This window comes from Colletotrichum siamense, assembly GCF_013390195.1.
Source record: "Colletotrichum siamense strain Cg363 chromosome Unknown KSG_Cg363_contig16, whole genome shotgun sequence".
Lineage (NCBI taxonomy): Eukaryota > Fungi > Ascomycota > Sordariomycetes > Glomerellales > Glomerellaceae > Colletotrichum > Colletotrichum siamense.
The window spans coordinates 420,198-440,360 of NW_023501029.1; the positions used below are offsets into that span (position 1 = coordinate 420,198).

A 20,163-nucleotide genomic window follows, 5' to 3' on the forward strand; every position below is an offset into this window, starting at 1 on the left:
ATTGAGTACAATCGCGGGCATCTGGGATGCAACGCGGACGACGTCAAAATAGAGTAAAACGGAGCAGAAGAACGTGGATCGGATGGCACTTATCCGTACTAGCAAATCACAGCGTGTGGGCGGGAATAATTAAGGCAGGGCGTTGTTGTCATGGATGTGAAGTACATGACTCGCGCGAGAATGCGGTGGACCGAAATCCGCTTTGCGTCGGTCGGCCACCACTTTCTGCATCCCAACTGAGAATTCCCTCTCAGTAGCCATGAAGTCCTCCGGCCCAAGTCACAGACACCTCTGTCGCAAATCCCAAAACTACTGATTTTGTGATCCGCCACAAGACGGCGTGCAGGGTCATGGGCGTGTCTCCGATCGTGGTCGCCAACATAGCGAAGGCGGAAGTATTATATACACTACAGTCGTCGCGGCTAAGTTGCCGTGTGCAAGCTTCTTCCGCTTCTCGTTTCCCTTCTACTTCGATGCAAGCAATTCCGGCCTAATAACTACAAAATATCCTTAGCGACGTTTGTCGTTGGCAATCATTGATGCTGCGTGAATTGAGGCTTCAGTTTGGCGGAAGCTTGGAACTCTGGACCGGAGTACTCCCAGATTTCCTCGATGGAATTTTCTTGGTTCATGTTTCTGTGTGTTGTTGGTCTCCCTTGGCGAGTGACGAAATTTTGGAGATGCTTGTGCTCATCACGGTTGGCAGCTAGCCCATTTTTGGCTATCGGGTACAGCTACCGCAATGCGCCTCTTCCAGCATTACATAAGTTAGATTATGTGGGTCAATATACACAATTCACATTGGTGCACATTGGCTCACTTATGGTACTGTGACGGCGTCGGCTGAGCGCACTACTGTGCTCCGAGGATGGAGGATGTATCAGCATCATAGCATCGAACCCTATCGATCTGGGTCATTTCCAAGATGCGTGATGGCGTTGTTAGCTAGGTACTGCCTCAAATGCAGATGCTGGATGTTTGGGGCAATTGCAGGTTGATTGAAAAGCGCAAGCCAATCTTCGCCATGTAGTCTGATTATTGCGCAACGGAAAATAGTATCATGACGTGGGCTAGGCCTAAATCCATCTGCGCAAGACATATTCGATATTTGAAGCTGTGGCTGACGAGGGAAAGTGTCCCACCTCGAGATGTGAAGGTTCGGGCCGAAGATGCGATATGCCGAAACCCTCCGGCGGTCGAAGCCTGGTGGGGTGAACGGGGGAGGCACGGAAAAAGAGGCGAGGATCAACTTTCGCAGAAGGTCGAAATAGTGACGATGTGTCGTGGCGTCCGAGAAATCGCGATGTTGGCTCGACTCGAAAGCCCGGGCGTTTGTTCCCCAGTGACGGTTCATGCGGGGTGGCTAGGCTGTGTTTAGCACTACTGAAATCAAGAGTGACGATTCTTCCCGTTCATTTTGACTTCACGGGGTTTCATGGACGACACCTCCTACCCAAAAAGCGAAAGGCACATGCTCTATCCCTTTAAAGCCGAGGAGGTGTATTTTAGCGTCGTTTTTGGGCTACTTACGGCAGCCTGCAGGGCTCACTGGGTCAAAATTGCCGAGGCGTATAGAGCTACACTAGTGTAAGTAGGAGGGCTAGTAAATATTTAATTTAGCGAGGGTTTTTACTTTTTTAAAGCTTCTAATTAGCTAATAGTAGTGAGGGTAGTTAGCTTATATATTAAGGGTAGCTAGCTTATACGTTAAGGGTAGTTAGCTTATATATTTTATCTTAAATACTCTACTAAAGTATACTTCTAATTTCTTCTTTTTTCCTTATACTTACTATAAATTAGTAAATCTCCCTTATTTATATAGCTTTTTATATAATTTTATACCCTCTATTATTAATTAGATTAGATTCTAATTTAAATAGTAATATATATTATCCTAATAAGTCTTTAGTATAACCTCTATTTCTTTTTATATTTTTATTTTAATTTATATAAGTCTTTATATAATAATACCTCTATATCCTCTATATATAGCTATATAAGATAGCTCCTTCTAATAGCTCCTTTCTTAATAAGAATAGTTACTTTATTACTAACCCTAATAAGCTTATTAATATCTATATAGAGGATAGTAACTCTAATTCTAATAAGAACTTTATATATAAACTTATCTTAGCTAAGATTAGAGATATATAGCTCCTTTCCCCTCTTATAAAATATTTTAAAGAGAATAAACTTTCTCTAGTTTTATTAACTTTATACTACTTTATATATAAGTATATAGTTCTACTTCTATTTTATATTTTTACTAACTTCTTTATAAGTATAATTAAAAGTATAAATAACTATTTTATTAAGTATATCTTTAATATTAAAAATCTTAAAATAATATATTTCTATATAGTTTTATATATATTTTATTAATCTATATATAAGTATTTAACTTTATTACTTTTTATTCTAAGTATAATAAGATTAGTTAGTATATATATAAGATTCTTAATATAAAATAAGCTTAGAATTATAACTTTATCTTAATTTAAGTATATAGAACTAAACGTTCTAATATAGAGGTATATACTAACTATAAGAGAGAGAATAACTCTTTTTTAAAATATATTATTTTATCTTTATATATAGACTTATATAGTAGCTATATATATAATAGTAGTACTTCTAGATACTCCTTTAGTTTATATTAAACTATATATCTTTTATTCTTAAGTATTACTTTACTAACTTCTATATAATTACTAAGGAGAAGGTTATAACCTTAGTTAAGTCTACTAAAGCTCTTATTATTATGCTTAAGCTTAATTAGAAGTATATAGCTTCTATTACTCTTAAGCTTACTTATATAAAGGTAATTAAGGTTACTTAAGCTAAATATATATTTATTTTAATATTATATAACACTTTACTTACTACTATATAGTTTATTAGTAATATACTTATATTTATTATAAAAAAGTATAGTAAGATATTAATAAGCTCTTCCACTCAGCTGCTACTCCTATAGCCTACTAGTAAGTGCTAGAGGCTGCTATATAGCCCTTTCTAGCGCCTTAGCGTCTAGCTAGTTCTTCTCTATAGTATATTATAATTATTACTATATTCTTAGGTTATAAGCTTAGCTTTATTAAATTAACCTTAAAAATATTAATTTTGAGGTCCTTTTAATTACCTTAAGTTTATAATAATCCTCTTAATTATCTCTATTATTTTACTATTCTTTTTATATATAGATTAGCTAATTTTATTACTAATTACTTTATCTATTTACTTTCTTAACTCTTAATACACTTTAACGTACTATAGTAGAGATCTTATTATATTTACCTTTAATTAAGCGTATATAAGTAAACCTATTACTTTATAAGTTAAACTCCTCTTAATAAACACTTTATATTATTAATCTCTCTTATTATAACCTCTTACTCCTCTTATCTTATTACTATAAGTAAGCTATTACTATAACTAGTACTACTATAAGAATAACCCCTATTAATATACTAAAGCTATATAGTAAGTCTAACTAAATAACTTAGAAAGTCTCTATTAGTACTATACTTTAAACTACCTAAGTTAATAACTATATTATTAAGAATATTCTTAAGCTTAATATAGAAATAAAAAAAGAAGCTTAAGTAGCTAATTAAAATATTATTTATAATATCTTTATTATAACTATAGAGAGCCTTATTAATAAGCTCCTTAATATAGGCTAAGAGGATAATAGTAACCTATATAAGTTAATAGAAGCTTTAAAGAAGTATATCCTAAAAGTCTTAGAAGATACTATTAATATACTTATTAATAAGTTTAATAAAAACATTATAGAAGATTATAAGATACTCTATAATACGCTTAGATATACTTAATACTTTAAAAGCTATATCACTAGCTTTATTAGTATATATTCTAACTACTATTAGTTTATTATCCTTTTTAACTATTTTAAGATAAGGTTTTTAGATACTTATAAGTTCTATACTACTAATAATAAGATACCTATATAGAATAATATTATTTAAACCTTATTTACTCTTATATAAAATAAAGAGTAGAAGATTAATATTACTACTTTTAAGAAGACTATTAATATTAGCTAATAGAGTATTAGTAATAAGAAAGTATTTACTATATTATTAGCTAATAAGTTTACTACTAAGTGTAATCACTATAGATATACTTATACTACTTAGTAGTATATAACTACCTATCTTAAACTTATTCTAAATAATTAGGCTAACTATAAAGCTATCCTAATAAGAGCTAAGAAGTATATCTATAACGCTAAGTATAAATAGGATATACTTAAGAATAAGTCTATTTATATCTATATCTTACTAAATATTCTTAGTTAATCCTTACTAGTTAGTATTACTATTAGAAAATTAATAAATATCACTAAGTAACTTATTTATAATATTATTAGTAAGATAGTACTTACTGCTATTACTAACTAGAAGATTCTCTATTTAGATATTATCTTTAACTTTAGCTATTCTAACTTTATTTTTAATAAGTATAGCTACTTTATTATATATAAGGCTAAAGTTAACTTACCTCTATATAAAGGTACTAATAGAGAGTATACTTAACTTAAAAGTATTAGTATAGTCTACTTTTAAACTATTAATCTATAGAACCTAACTAAGATAGTTAACTAGACTATTAATAACGTTAAGTATAGCCCTCTAAGTTTAGTTAACCTTCTTAGCTTAGGAAAGTTATATAATATTAGTATTAAATATAACTACTATACCTCAGCTATAGTATAAGTTTTATTAGGCACTCTATTTACTAAAGTTAACTAGTAATTAAATATCTATATTATCCCTACTATTTAGTATTAAAAGGATATTCCTCTTAATACTACTATTAGCCTTACTGCAGTTTATTATAAGTAGCTACTATCTCTTAAGCTTATATATCGCTATCTTCTATATACCTACCTTAATTAAGTTATTAAAATATACTGCTATATTAATATTATATTCATAACCTAAGAGATTAAAAACTTCTACTATAAAGCTTACTATTTTACTAAGTCTACTAAGATTATTAGTAGAAACCTTCTACTACTATTAACTAATATTAATAATAAGATCTATCTTAATATTATTAAAGTTAAACCTCTCTCTATTATAAGTAAGAGATATATTCTATACTTTATAGATTATTATAGTAACTACTACTAAGTTATACTCTTACTTAACTATAACTATAAAGTTATTCTTAATACTATTAAGATATTTAGTAATATCTTTATTAATATAATATATATTAATATTAAGACTTAGGTTTATAATAATACGCCTAAGTTTAAGAAGGTCCTTTAAAACCTATTCTTCTCTAAATTTTATATAAATATATCTATTACTAACACCCTATCTATAAATAATACTATTAAAAGAGCTAGAAGGACTATTATTAAAGCATCTTAAACTTAATTAATTAATACTAATCTTCTAGAGGAACTCTAAGACTATACTATTAACTCTACTATTTAGATCCTTAACCTTCTTCTATAAGCTAATAAGGATAAGCTAAGTCCTTATAAGATTATAGCTTATAAGCTTAATTTTATAGCTAATTATAAGCCTCTATATATTAAGTATCTTAGAACGTTTAGATATATTACCTATATATATAAAAAGGGTCCTAATAAGCCTACCTATTTAGCTAAGATAGAAGCTAGAGCAATAAAAAGCCTTCTTATTAGCTATAGCTTACTTTATAGTTATATCTATTATATCTATATTCCTAATAAGAAGAAAGTATTTTACTACTAAGATATCTAATTTTATAAATAGCCTTAAAAAATAGTTCTTCTACTTATTACTAAAGCTCTTATTACTAATAATAATAATTATACTATTCACTTTAATAATCCTAACTTTCTAATTTATTACCTTATTATATCTAATATAACTAATACTCCTAAGAAACTTATTATTAATATTAATAAATAGACTTCTAATAATAAAAGTATTAATCTAAAACTAGCTTATATTAACTATATAATATCTCTACCTCTAGAGGAAGTCCTCTATTACTAGAATATTATAAAAACTATAACTATAGTAATTAATAATACTATATAAATATCTTTAGAGACTAATATATAAGATAATAATAATAATAACTTATTTAAAAATATACTAAAAAATAAAGAAGCTAATTATAAAGATCTAGCTTATACTATAAACACTATTAAAGAAGTAACTAATATAATAGTCCTAGAGATAGTAGTTTAAAATAAACCTTATTAAGTAGCTTAGAAGTTTAAAGGATATTACTATTAGCTTATTAGAGTTTATAAGTATAAGAAGAGGTTTTTTATAGCTACTAATATCTAAGTTTTAAACTATACTTATTACTTCACACTTAGCGCTATTATTACTACTACCTTATTAAAAGTTCTACTTAATAATATTATTATCCTAAAGTCTTATAATAATATTAAGTTTAACCCTTAGTAGTCTAACTAGAAAGTAGTATTTAAGCGTAAAATATAGTAGTTTTATAATAAGGAAGTATATAAGCTTATATACCTTCTTTATAATACTAAGATCCTATTTAGTAAGTAAGTGCTTAATATTAAGACTAATAATAATAATAAGATTATCTAATATAAGACTTATTAGGTAATTTATAGTAACTATAAGTATAGAGATTAGTCCTCTTAAGAGGTCTATATAGCTATTACTATAGCTACTATAATCTATATATTTTTTGTTATTATAGCTCTTTATAGACTTAAGTATAAGATATATAACTTTAATATAGCTTTCTTAACTACTTCTATCCCTAATAATATAAAAGTCTATATATACTAGCCTCTAAACTTCTCTATAGATAATAATAAAGTTTAGCTACTTTAAAAGGTATTCTATAGCTTTTATAAGAGCTCTCTTTAGTAGTTTAACTATATTAACGTTAAGATATAAAAGCTTAGCTTTACCTCTATTAATAGTAAGGTCTACTTATTTATTAATAAGTTATTTAAAGCTTATACTCTTATATATATTAATAATAATATTATTACTGCTCTTAATAAAAAGATAACTAAGTAGGTTTATAATATACTTAGTAAGGTTTACCCCCTTAAGGATCTTAGTGAGGCTACTAAGTTTCTAAGTTTTTAGATTATCTAAAATTATACTAATAACTAAATCTTTATTAACTAAACTAAGTATATTAAAGCTATTCTTACTTACTTTAGATATAAAGATATTAACTTTATTAAAACTCCTATAGTATTTTATAAAGAGCTGCTAATAATATAAAACCCTAAAGAATATATAGAGGAGGAATATACTATCTATATTAAAGAGACTAGTTACTATAACTACCTCACTACTAATATATATCTTAATATATCTTATACTATTAATAAGCTTAGCTAAGCTAACGCTAAACCCTCTAAGACTTACCTTTATACTATAAAATATCTCTTTTAGTATTTTAAGGGAACTATCTACTATAATATTATCTTTAGTAGTCCTAACCTAATAATTAACTATAGCCTATATATTATAATAAATTTATCCTTTATAGATAATAAGCCCTCTTATATCTTAACTAGTAGCTATATTATTTATTTTACTAATAGCCTAATTACTTAGAAGTTAAAAAAGTAGACTTTTATTACCTTTAGTTTAATTAAGGCTAAATATATTAACTTAACGCTTACTATAATCACTATAAAATAGCTATACTATATAGTTAAGCAGCTTCTTAATTAAAAGATCCCTATACTTACTATTCTTTTTACTAATAGCGCTAATATATATACTAATATTATAAACCCTCTTAATAAAGCTTAAACTTATTATATTAACCTCTATTATAAGTAGATTATTTAAGAAGCTATTTATAATAAAATTATTATAATCTATTAAATTAAAAGTAATAAGATACTTACTAATAGCTTTATAAAAAGCCTTAGCTTTTATAAGTATACTAAGTTTATTAAAATACTAAGATTAATAGAAAGTTTTAATTAAGTATAGAAAGATAGAATAGAAGATATTAACTAGCCTAGAGAAGGATTAATCTAAGCCTTTTAAGCTAATTAGAGGCTAAGGATTATCTAGCGTTTTACTAAGTTATTAAATAGTTAAAAACTCCTTATTTTTAAGCTTTTTAGCTTAAAGAGCAATTTTAGCTAGAATAGCTAGTTTATATATTAGCTAGCGCTATAAAGCTTAAAGGGGGGTGTTAATAAGCCTTACTACTTAGTTACTACTCCTATAGCTTACTAGTAAGTGCTAGAGGCTACTATATAGCCCTCTCTAGCGCCCTAACGTCTAGCTAGTTCTTCTCTATAGTATATTATAATTATCACTACATTCTTATAAGATTAGTTTTAGTAGGTTCTATTTTATTCTAATATTATCTATATAATTACTAATAGTATTATTAGATATTAATAAGATCTTAGAGCTATTTATTACTTCTAACTAAAAATAAGTTTATCTACTTATATCTAACTAATCCTATATATATTTCTATCTCTCTATAGAATAGTTTTTAGCTTAGTTATAAATATATAAAACTATATATATAGAGTTAATATAATACTAGCGTTTTAGTATTAATATATAGAGTTAGTAAACTAAATACCTTTATATAAGGCTTTATAGCCTTATATAGGGGTTTTAGCTTTATTTAGTTCTATATTTTTAAGTTTTTAAATAATATTATATTGCTCTTAGTTATATACTCCTTTATAATTTATAACACTTTATAATCTTCTAATTATAACTAGTTAACTCTAATTAAACTTAGAATTATTCTACTAAATAATTATAGAGAAGTTTAAGCTTAAGTAGATAAATAATATAATTATAACTTTTCTTTTTAATTTATACTAATTAAAAATATCTTTATTAACTCTAAAATAACACTTTTACCTCTAAGATCTCTATTATAAAGTCTATATAGAGTTTACTTCTAAATTACTATAGTGAATTCTTAAGCTCTTCTTTAACTACTACTTAGCTAATCTAAAACTCCTTACTTATTTATAAACTAAGGGGTTTATAATCTTATAATATAGTCTCTAAAATATCTAAAAAGTATATTAGTTATAATATTATTAAAGTCTTAAGTAATCCTAAATAGTATTTCATAAAGCTATTTAATACTTATAATCTATAGATAAAGTTACTTAACTTATATTAAACTTTAAGTAAGAATTCTTCTATATATTTATATACTAGTGAGGCTATATTATTAGCTAAGACGTCCTTTATAAAGCATACTATATAGTCTTCCCTAAGTAAGTTTAAGCCTAATTAAAAGAGATATAATATTAGTAGAAAAGCTAGATTACTTTAAGCCCTAACTTTATTTAGTTATTTAATATTTATAATAAATTACTTCTATTTAGAATTAAGATATATACTATAATTAATATATACTCCTACTATATTATATAGTTTTATATAGGGTTTTCTATATATACTATATAGTTTATACTTACTTAATATCTTATAGTTTTATAATAATAAGGTGTTATACCTTATATAATATAGTTAGATTATAGAGTTAAAACAGCTTTAACTATTAGTAGTTAGTAGTATTTATTATAAGAGCGTATAAAAGAAGTATAGTCTTATTTAGGTAAAGCTATCCTAATTAGCTTCTATAATTATTAGACTTTTAGTAAAAATATTTATAACATTAAGATTAAAACTTAGTAGAATTAGCTATATTAATCTTAATCTACTTCTTAATATATATATTTTATATTTAAGCTATATATTACTATATCTAATAAGTCTAAGAATATTTATTTTAATTATAAATATTAAAGCTTTTCTACTTAAATTCCCTAGGAGATAAGATTATACTTTTATTTATTTTTATACCTCTTATCTATAAAGACTTCACTAACTTTATATATATCTAGAATAACTATTATATTTAATTATAAGTAAGTTAACTTTATATTATTTATAGTTAGCCTTAGATAATATATTACTACCTTAAGCCTAAAAAAGGATAGGACTTTATATAACTTATTAACTAAGCTAAACTTTAAGAGATATTAAGTATTCTATAATAAAAAGAGTTAGATCTAAATTAATTCCTACTATAATTAATAATAGATATATATAAGAGGATTATTTTATTAACTCTAAGTTTTCTAGATATTATAAACTTCTATAAATTAAAATACCTAAGTATTAAGGTATATAACTTTCTATAGTAATAATTAGATTATTATATTACTTTAAAATAAGAGCTAGTATTTAGATTACTACTAAAATAGGATAGTAAAGTCTAATAAGTAAAAGAACATTTTTATTAGTTTAGGATTAATATTAAGTAAATTAAAATAATACTAATTAAGGATATTATAGATATTATAAAATAAGTTTTTTACTATTTATTTTATATAGATAGAATTATTCTATAGTAGAATATCTTTAGTTTCCTTAAAATAAGTTATATTAGTATTACTATATTTTATTATAAGCTCTTCTTATTAAACCTCTTTAATTTTAGCTATTTTAATATCTTTAAGTTTCTTAACTTTTAAATATATATACTTCTAAGAAGTAGCTCTTTTTACTTATTATTCTATTATATCTTTTACTTTTTATATAAACTTTTATTTAGTTTAAGTTTAAAGTTAAGATTTAATATTAGGATTAATCTTAAGAGAGAGTTTTTTTATAAGTTACTATTTTAACTAAAACTTCTTTAAAACTTATAGATTAAGATTAATTAGCTTAACTTAGCTCTCTAATATAAATATAATTATATATATACTTTTATTAAAAGAGAGGCTAATAAGTTTAAGAAATAAGCTAATATCTATAGTATTATATATAGATCTATAGAACTCTAAAATATCTCTATTTATAGGATTCTTTAAGTTAATAAATATTACTTTTTAGTTTTAATCTAAAAATTACTTCTCTATAGTAAACTCTATAATAATATAGCCTATTATATCCTTATAAGATAAATACTTTAATATCTAAAAGAATTATACTTTATTATTAAATTTCTTTACTAGTTAAGTATAAGTATATATCTTAACTAGTAGTCTATTAATATCTATCTTATAGAATAAAGTAATATAAAGATAGATATTAATATTAATAGTTAGGTTTAGGATTAATTTAGCTTATCTTATTTTAATATTATTAATACGCTCTATTAAGCTTTAAATAATAGTAGCAAAAAACTTTATAGTATCTAAAGTATAAAGTTTAGATTTAGTAGGGTTTATAATCTTTATAAATAAGTCCTATTAGAACTTTATTAACTTTAGTATTAATATAAAACCCTTAAATTTATCTATATAAGTTAAGTTAATAGTTTCTAGCTTTAAAACTATAGAAAGGTTAGTACTATAATATATATATACTACCTAAATACTAACTAACTTAGTAGTAAAATAATTAAATCTAACCCTCTTAAGGTAATAAGTAGATATATTAATATAGCTATAGATAAGATATAATAGATTTATATAATTCTACACCTATATAATTCTATATAGAATTATATAGAAGTATAGAATATTTAATATATATACTCGCTTAGCTATACGCCTAAATCTATATCTATATTTAATTATTTATAGCTAACTTAGGTTTACATAGTGGTGTAGCTATAGCCTTAGGGTTTACTTATATTAGGTAATTTCTGAATTTTAACCTAGTAAGCCCTACAGGCTGCCATACTACTTACTTAAGCAGGAAACTAGGCCAGAATTTCATGGTATCTAATTAACTAGATTCCCTGTTTTCTAGGTAATATCATTAGATGTGAAAACAGCGCTAATTTACACCTCCTTAGCTTTAAAGGGATGTTATGCAGGTGAGTAGGTCCCTACCTATAGGCGTAGTAGGCAGGCGTAGTAGGCAGGCATAGTAGGCAGGCGTAGTAAGCAGGCGTGGTAGGCAGGCGTGGTAGGCAGGCGTAGTAAGCAGGCGTAATAAGCAGGCGTGGTAGGCAGGCGTAGTAGGGAGACATAGTAGGGAGACGTAGTAGGGAGACGTAGTAGGGAGACGTGGTAGGGAGACGTGGTAGAGAGATGTGGTAGGCAGACGTGGTAGGGTGGTAGGCAGGCAGAGTAAGAAGGCAGATACGGCATGCAGCCAGTAACATCGACACCTTCCGCTTCAGACACCCTGCGTCAACGCGTCAAGAAGGTCCCCACCGACTGATCTTGGTGCTTTTTTTTCGTGCTTCTCACACTCACCTCTCGCACCACTTCTCTCCAGACTGAATATTAAGGTTGCGTCTCGTCGTCACCCTGGCAGACGGCAAACGGCAGGCCCTCGTCCAGACCCACACCTCCTGCCAGATCGTCTCTTTCTCCTCACCCAAGATGCCTTCCGTCATCAATCCCACCGGTAAGCAAATAATGAACTTCGTTCCTTCTGCACCTGGCTTTCGCCCTGCTTTCCATGTACAGTTCAACGCTGACACAGGCAACCGCTACACAGCCTCCAAGCCGAAGCCGAAGTTCCGACAAACTACCCTTGCGAGCGCTTTCGGCACCTCCACTACCAGCCGCCCCTCTCTGCCCAAGACCAAGCCAAGGATCAAGCCCGCCAACGCCGTCTAGAACCCGGCGAGCGACAGACCCAACACCGAAGCCTCCGCTGACGCAGTCCCCGCCGATGCAGCTTTCCCCGAGATCATGAACGGCCGCGCTGGCGTTCACCCCGACCAGGGCCTGCTGATCATGTACAAAGTCCGCGATACCGGACCCCGCGACGGCAACAACGAGACGTGGAAGCTAGCGAAGCGCATCGACCCCGTTGTCGTCAGCACATACTGGGACAAGGTCACGGCCAGAACCGGCATGACGCAGCGCGCCTGGCTCTCCCGCGTGCGTTTCAAGTACCGTGTCGAGCTCGCCAAGTTGGAGAAACAAAAGGTCACTGCCGCCGCCACCAAGAAGCGCAAGCGCCGTATTTCCGAGGAAGACGAGGACAGCGACTACAAGCCGCCGGGCGCTTGATCGACAGCGGGGCACATGTGTTCGCGGATCATCCAGGAGGGCGCTTTTCTGTCGCAAATCATGATGCTCGCAGTGACGAGCAGCTGAACGGACGCCTTTTCTGGGTCGGGTTTTGCGTGCTACTTTACTTTCCACGCGGTTGTGTTGGTTGGTATTTGAGCAAGGCCACAAGTTGGAAGATGCTCCGCGTCCATGTTGAGATATGCAGTCAAGAGTTCAGTCACACAATCATGTCATCTCCACCCACAGCAATGAGTTTCTTACGATATCAGAGAACAGTCCATTTTGAGCGGCGTGAGCTCAGCATTCGTGTTTTCTTGCATGACGTCAATCAAGGCGACTGTTTGCGAGAGCTAGATCAGCCAAGACTAGCTCCAAGTAATGAGGATATGGGTAAAGCGCTAATAGGAGGATGAAGCATCCTGATAGATGATGACGATGACCTGAACACTATCTGCGAAAAGGTTCCTGAAGCATCCTGCATCGCATCGCAGCCCATGGTGACCATGTATCTCATGCACAAATGGAACAAGGCGCGTCTTTTTGGAAGAAGTAATTGATTATTATGATGAGCCACCAGAGAAGATGGTGAAGGATCCAATAGTCCAGCCGCTGCTATCAATATTCTCCCCTGCACCTCCGCTTTCAACCTTTCAGGATGGCCTTCAGCAAGCGCAATAAGCCAAGCACAGCAAAACGCCGTACCCGCAAGCGAACACCCGAAAATTTCTGGCCAGATCGAGGGTGGAGCTTAGTGCTCAGGCAATCTAGGAAGTCTTGATCATCACTTTAGATCGGATCAGCAGATGTTCATGATCGCTTGGAAAGTTAGGAAGCCTGACGGATAGAGCTCATGGTGCAACGGTCAGGTTATTGACTGAAAACAAGGGATTGATTTGACGCGAAAGCCATGGTGCTTCCAGTCATGCGCGTTCGAAAACGCAAACTTCACCTGGAAGTCAAACACGGTTGAAGATAGGCTGATGAGGGGCTTCAAGGATGCTGGGAGCTTCACGAGCCAGTTGTGTGTCAGGGACCCAATAGACGTGAAACCCATCAACAAAATGCAGCTTTAGAGGCAAGCTGCTCCTGGTTGAGGTCCGAATGATCTCCAACGTGCAGGTAGTACGCGAAAGGTCTCCAGAGTCTTGGGGCCGGTGAATCGCGTGAGCAATTGATAGTGTTCCTCCAGCTGTTTCTGTTGAGATTTGCGATGTCATCGTTAGATTAGCGGTGGATGATGGCCTGGCAAAGTATGGACATAGTTGGTCACCGGCTTCACCAAGTCTCGTTCGTGGTTGAAGTGCATGTGCTTGGCCTCTGAGTGAATGCCATTGCAATGTATATAAGGCAATAGATCCTGAAGTCCTGAACATTGGTGTGCACCGGCTTGGCTCCGTGCCGACAACCTCCTGTAAGCGTCCAGCCTCTTCCGTGAGACGATCGGAGAAACAGCAGTGCGCCAAGACGGGGGCCGGACATGATCGAGGCTATGGCAGCCGCCCAAGATGTGGCAAAGGATGTGCGTGTGGGAGGAAATCTCGTCGATAACTTCGTGCTTTAAGATGTTGAGAGTCTGGAAAGTAGTCTGCCGATGAGCCACATAAAAGTTGATTGTGTGTTTCAAAATGGTCGGATGGAAAGAGGAGGGTATTGTGTCCAAGGGAAGATGAAGGATGAGATACGCAGGGCAGCTATATATTTGGGAAGCGGGTGCTGAAGCCAATGCAATTGCCAGTTTGCCTTCTTGATTTTGGCATGCAATAGTTCGGTGGTCCTTTTCATCTTTAATGCGGTTTGATGTGGCGTCCTCATCTATCACTGGAAGCACCAAGCCACCACACTAAGACGGAGCCCTAAGACTCTGACTCTAAGGAAGCAGCAAGTCCTGTCCACTACAATTATCCACTGCGAGTAGTAGGTCAAGATGGGATGACGGCTGGTATATGCTTCGCTCAAAGCTTCACTCTTATTATCTATTAGAGAGGCTTATCCTCGATGTAGGGGTCTATTCCACTCTCTCAGGCACAATGCCTTTCACAAGCCTCCTGTCAAACTATGATTTTCTGCTATTAGTCAATTCTCAAGACTGCCAACTTTCTAAACACGATCTTTGTTTTTCTTGCTAAGTTTGGATACCTAGATCGAGATATTTAGCTGATTCTTTGAGAAGAAGGCTTTACGTTGTCTGACGTTATAGAATCTAGGTATCCCATCCCTCCCATATTCTAAGGCTAGTTATGGGACTTGCGTCATTCTTATTAATTACGTTCTCTTTTAAAGTGCTTCTGTGAAGTCTGATTTATGCTCACTCCGTCTATATAAGAACAGCATTAATTTACTCTTAAGTTTTGCTGGACACTAAAGATGCGTGAAGGAAATCCAAACCTTTTAATTTGATCTGAAGATCCTTATTCAACTAAGTTTAAATCTCATACTAAGTATGCTAATAACTTATTCTAGTCAGGTTACTGCTAACCCTTTCGAAGAAAAGAACAGCTCCTATTATAATTATAACAGTTAACACCTATCTTTCTGAGATCAGCATATTAAAATACATCTTAACGAAACCTATAGCAAAGGTTTTTAAGATTCTAGCCTTAGTTTCGTTAGTAATACCTTATAATAGCCTCTTAGCAGTATTAAAGGAACTCCTGCTTATAGTCTTAACTCAGCTTATCTCTAAATATTAGAGCTACGTTATTTGTATTACTTAGACTGTATGCAACTAACTAGCTACCTCAGCTGAAGTTTTAATTTGCCTACTACTTATAGACATAAAAAATATAACTAATTAGTTATAGTTGTGATAGAAGCTAGCGTATTTATGATGAGGTCTGCTTTATATATCTGCTGAGACTTTTTAGAGGTTAGAAACTATTATAGATATATATGCTTGTTTACTCTAGGATAACACCTTAATACTAAAAAGTATCTTAGTTATTCTCTCTTAGAAACTAGCTATAAAAACATATAATCTTATGCCTAGTTTATCTAAAATTTAGATTGTTAACAAAAGTATTATTAAAGTTATTAAGCTAGCATTTAATCTAAGAAGGGGTAGGCTTAGAGGATAGTTAGTAGTGCCCTCTTAACGCTTAATATAGACTAGGTTAAGGCTAAAATTTAGGCTAGAAAGCAGCTTCTTTAAGGCTATAAATAAGTAATATAAAAGGGGGGCATTAAGGCTAGTAAAAGGAAACTATATTAGACGATAATATATATTAGATTTTATATCTAGATAGATTAATTAGTTATAGGTATCTATAAGCTTATTAATAAGGAGGGGTTTTAGGACTTAACTATAGAGTTTAAATAATATATATAGCTAAAAGAAAACCTCTAAAGGCTTTTTAAACTTAACTTTTTAAATCTAGATAACTTTATTATATTTAGCTAGAAACCTCTTAAGGCTTCTAAGACTTCTTCTTAACTATAGTAGTCCTCTAGATAACTTAGCTTATTTAGTGAGAAGTCCTCTAAAGCTTCTTAGAAGTTAGACTTAATTATAGATCTTAGATACTTTATTATAATTAGCTATAAGCTTTTAGGGGTTTCTAAGATCTAATAGTAGAATTTAGATAACTTAACCTTAATTAGCTAGAAACCCCTAAAAACTTCTAAGACTTAACTATTAAAGCTAGATAACCTAACTAATTTAGCTAGAAGCCTCTAAAGACTTTTATAACCTAAATAGAAACTAAATAAAATAAAATCTATTTCTTTATAATACTCTCCTAAAGATTACTTAAGAGAGGAAACGCTTTAAATCTTATATATATACTTACCTCTATATTTCTACTTAACCTTAAATAGATCCTTAAGTTTATATATAACTTATTAAGTTTATAACCTCTATAGAGCTTTTTACTTTTAAATATAGCTAATTAGATAGTTAAAGTAAACTATAAAATATTTTACTTTACTCTATATATTATATATAGTAAGTATAATTAGTAAATACTCCTCTATATCTCCCCTCTATTAAAGAAAAGGTATATAAACTATAGTAAATAAATAGGAAACTAGAGAATAGTTTAGATTTAATACGAATTATTATAGGTAGTATATATAGCCTTAATAGGGAAATAAGAGAATAATTAATATATATAGTATTTATAAAGTAAAGAAAGAAGATATAGAAGTAACTTAGTAATAAGAGTAGATAGATATAGCTATTTAGATATCTAGAAGGGAGAGTAATTAGAGCGTATATCTATATATAGCTAGAAGTAGACTTAAACACTATATTATATTAGTTAGAAAGAAACTAATATATTAATACTAACTAAATATAAAAAACAAATAGGAAAGAAGGCTATTTATATTATAAACTATATTATTTAACTAGTTAATAGTAATAAATAGTATTAAATATTATAAAATATAATAATAAGTAACTCTAATATTTTCTTATATAGCAGACTTTAGTAGAAATAAAGTATTTAAGGATATATAAATAGATTAAATAATATAAGGAAAAGGATAAATAAATAATTTATTATACTAAGAGTATTACTAACTCTATTTATAATTACTTAGTATATTATAGCTAATTATATAATAGCTTATCTACTATTAACTGCTATACTTAATTACCTCACTAAACTTATAGCTTAGATAAAGTAAATAGCTAATAGCTCTATAAGAAGTATTATAATATAAGAGGAAATAATATAGATAGTTTATATATATTAAGAAGAAGTAATCCTAACTTAAAATAAGATTGCTTGCTATCTCTATAAACTTATATAATTTCTTTATTATACTATTAATTAATATTCTTTATATATATATATATGCTTATTATAACTACTACTCTATTAGCTATATTATCTCTATTAAGTTAAGATTAAATATAGTATACTATATTAATTTAGATTAATTAAAACTATACTCTAACTATCTAATAATGCTTTTTCACCTCTAATATATAGTTATAGTTATATATAAGTTAAAATATCTTATTAAGTTTAGTATAATGCTAATATATTAAGGAGCTATACCTTCTCTATTTCTACTGCTTATAATAAATCTCACGATTTGCTGGAAAAAAAGCATTAATTAAGTGGAATAAAATTTAATTTACTATATCTAATATACTAATATATTAGTGTTATATAGTAACTAATAGGATAGTATAAATAAGAACGTTAATAGACTTATAGTAGGATAAGCTTCTGTAATAGATATACTTAACGAAAGATATTAGCTATAGAGAGAGAGAGAGAGAGAGAGTATTTATTATATCTCTAATTCTATTTTTAGCTTCTTATTTATACCTTACTGAAGATAAAAAATATATATTTATAGCTTATTAGACTAGTTATTTAGCCTATCTATAAAGAGCGTAAACTTCTATTATAACTTATATAAGTATTAACTAATTATAAGAATGTTTTAAAAGAGTATAATATATTAGAAGAGGAGAGGTTATAAGTATATCTAATCTGAAGCTTATTAATATAAATAGGTATATAGTAATTATAGTAAGTATAGCCCTCTATCTTAGCTTCTATTAGGATGCTTATTAGTATATATACTATAAACTAAATTATAGATTAAATAAGTTTATACCTTAAATACTATATAATTATCCTATAAGTTATTAGGGATATCTAGTATATATTATTAGATAATAACTAAGGTTAGCTTAAGTATAGATAGAGATAGAGGTAAAGATATTAAGGGGTTAAAGGTAGATAATAGATATAATAATGTTTTCTTCTTATATTAAGCTAAAAATAAATAATATTAATAGATCTAATTAGTAAGCTTATATTTAAGTATCTTATAAGTATATCTATTCACTAGAGTTTCTCTTAAGCCTTATTTATATAAAATTTACTATATATAGGATCTTTTAAGAAGGGAAATATATTTTATATTATAATGCTTCTCTCACTTAAAGCCCTTAAAGGCTTTTTTTTATAGCTATTTAGACTAGTAAATCTAGGTATCTAGGCTTTAGATTACTTCTACTCCTTCCCCTATAAGCTATATATAATTATTACTTAGCTCTAGCTATAATAATATAATAAAAGTAGAGAAACTAAAAATAGAAGTAAATCCTAAATAAGAATAGTACTTATATATATTCCTAAAGTAGAATATAAGTTAAGTACGTATAAAAAAGTAAATAGAAGGGAGAAGAGAGAGGGAAGGAGGGGTATATAATATTCTTAGGTAGTTAGTATTAGCTATATAGAAATTCTAATTAAAGGCTACTTAGATATTATATTTATTATAAGACTTATAAAGGAGCATAAAAGAAGAGTGTAGTAGAACGATATAGTCTACTTAAACCTTAATATAGCTAACTATAAGCTAGCTTAAGTATATAAGCTTAATAAGAATATATTATAATGCTTTCTTCCTATTTATTAGTATATTAGGACCTCCTCTATATAGATATATTACTTATTTATACTGCAGAATATTTATAAACCTTATTATACTTAGTAGTATTATTATTATAATAAAATATAAGTATAACGCTAAAGATATAACTCCTATATACTATAGCTATAAATAATAAGTATCTAATAAGCCTTTCTAGGATTAAAAGTTAGTATAGGAACTTATAAAGCCTTATCTCTTAGTTACTATAAAACTATATATTAATATTATAGATATAATATAGAGTAAAAGTAATAACTATTAAATTAAACCCTCCTATATATATAAACTTTAAGACGTCTTTATAAAGGTTAGCCTTAAGCGTAACATACTTAAAAATTATATATTTATCCTATATAGCGCTAAAGATATCTACTAAGCCTTTAAAACTAAGTAAAACAACTAAAATAGTAGTAAAGAAGATATTAAGGAATACCTATTACTTTAGTAAGCTAATATAAATAAGACTAAGGTTAAGGTTATAGCTAGCTAGTATTATTTCTATGCCTTCTAAGAATATATAAAAATAATAAGTATTATAGAGTTAAACACCTAGTAGATATATAAGCTATATAATAAAAGTAAGTTATAGAACCTTCTTATATATATTAAGAAGTAAAAGTAGTATTAGCTTAACTTATAATAATAGATAAGCTACCCCCTAACCTTAATATAAGACTATATATTAACTACTAAGACTTAAGCCTACTTAATAACTATAGATAGATCTAGAAATAGCTTATATTAGTAGTATTAAACGCTATTAAGCCTAATATATATATTACTATTAACTATAAGCTTAT

At 29.3% G+C, this 20,163-nt stretch overlaps 1 protein-coding gene across 1 annotated transcript; it reads left to right on the forward strand.

The window, feature by feature from the left end:
* Nucleotides 1-12,682: 12,682 nt before the first annotated feature.
* CGCS363_v015106 (uncharacterized protein) lies at nucleotides 12,683-12,961 on the forward strand (the record flags this gene model as incomplete). The annotated part of the gene is made up of 1 exon (XM_036646955.1): nucleotides 12,683-12,961. The coding sequence occupies one exon, from the start codon at nucleotides 12,683-12,685 to the stop codon at nucleotides 12,959-12,961; it is 279 nt and encodes a 92-aa protein (XP_036487843.1).
* Between the last annotated feature and the right edge of the window lie 7,202 nt (nucleotides 12,962-20,163).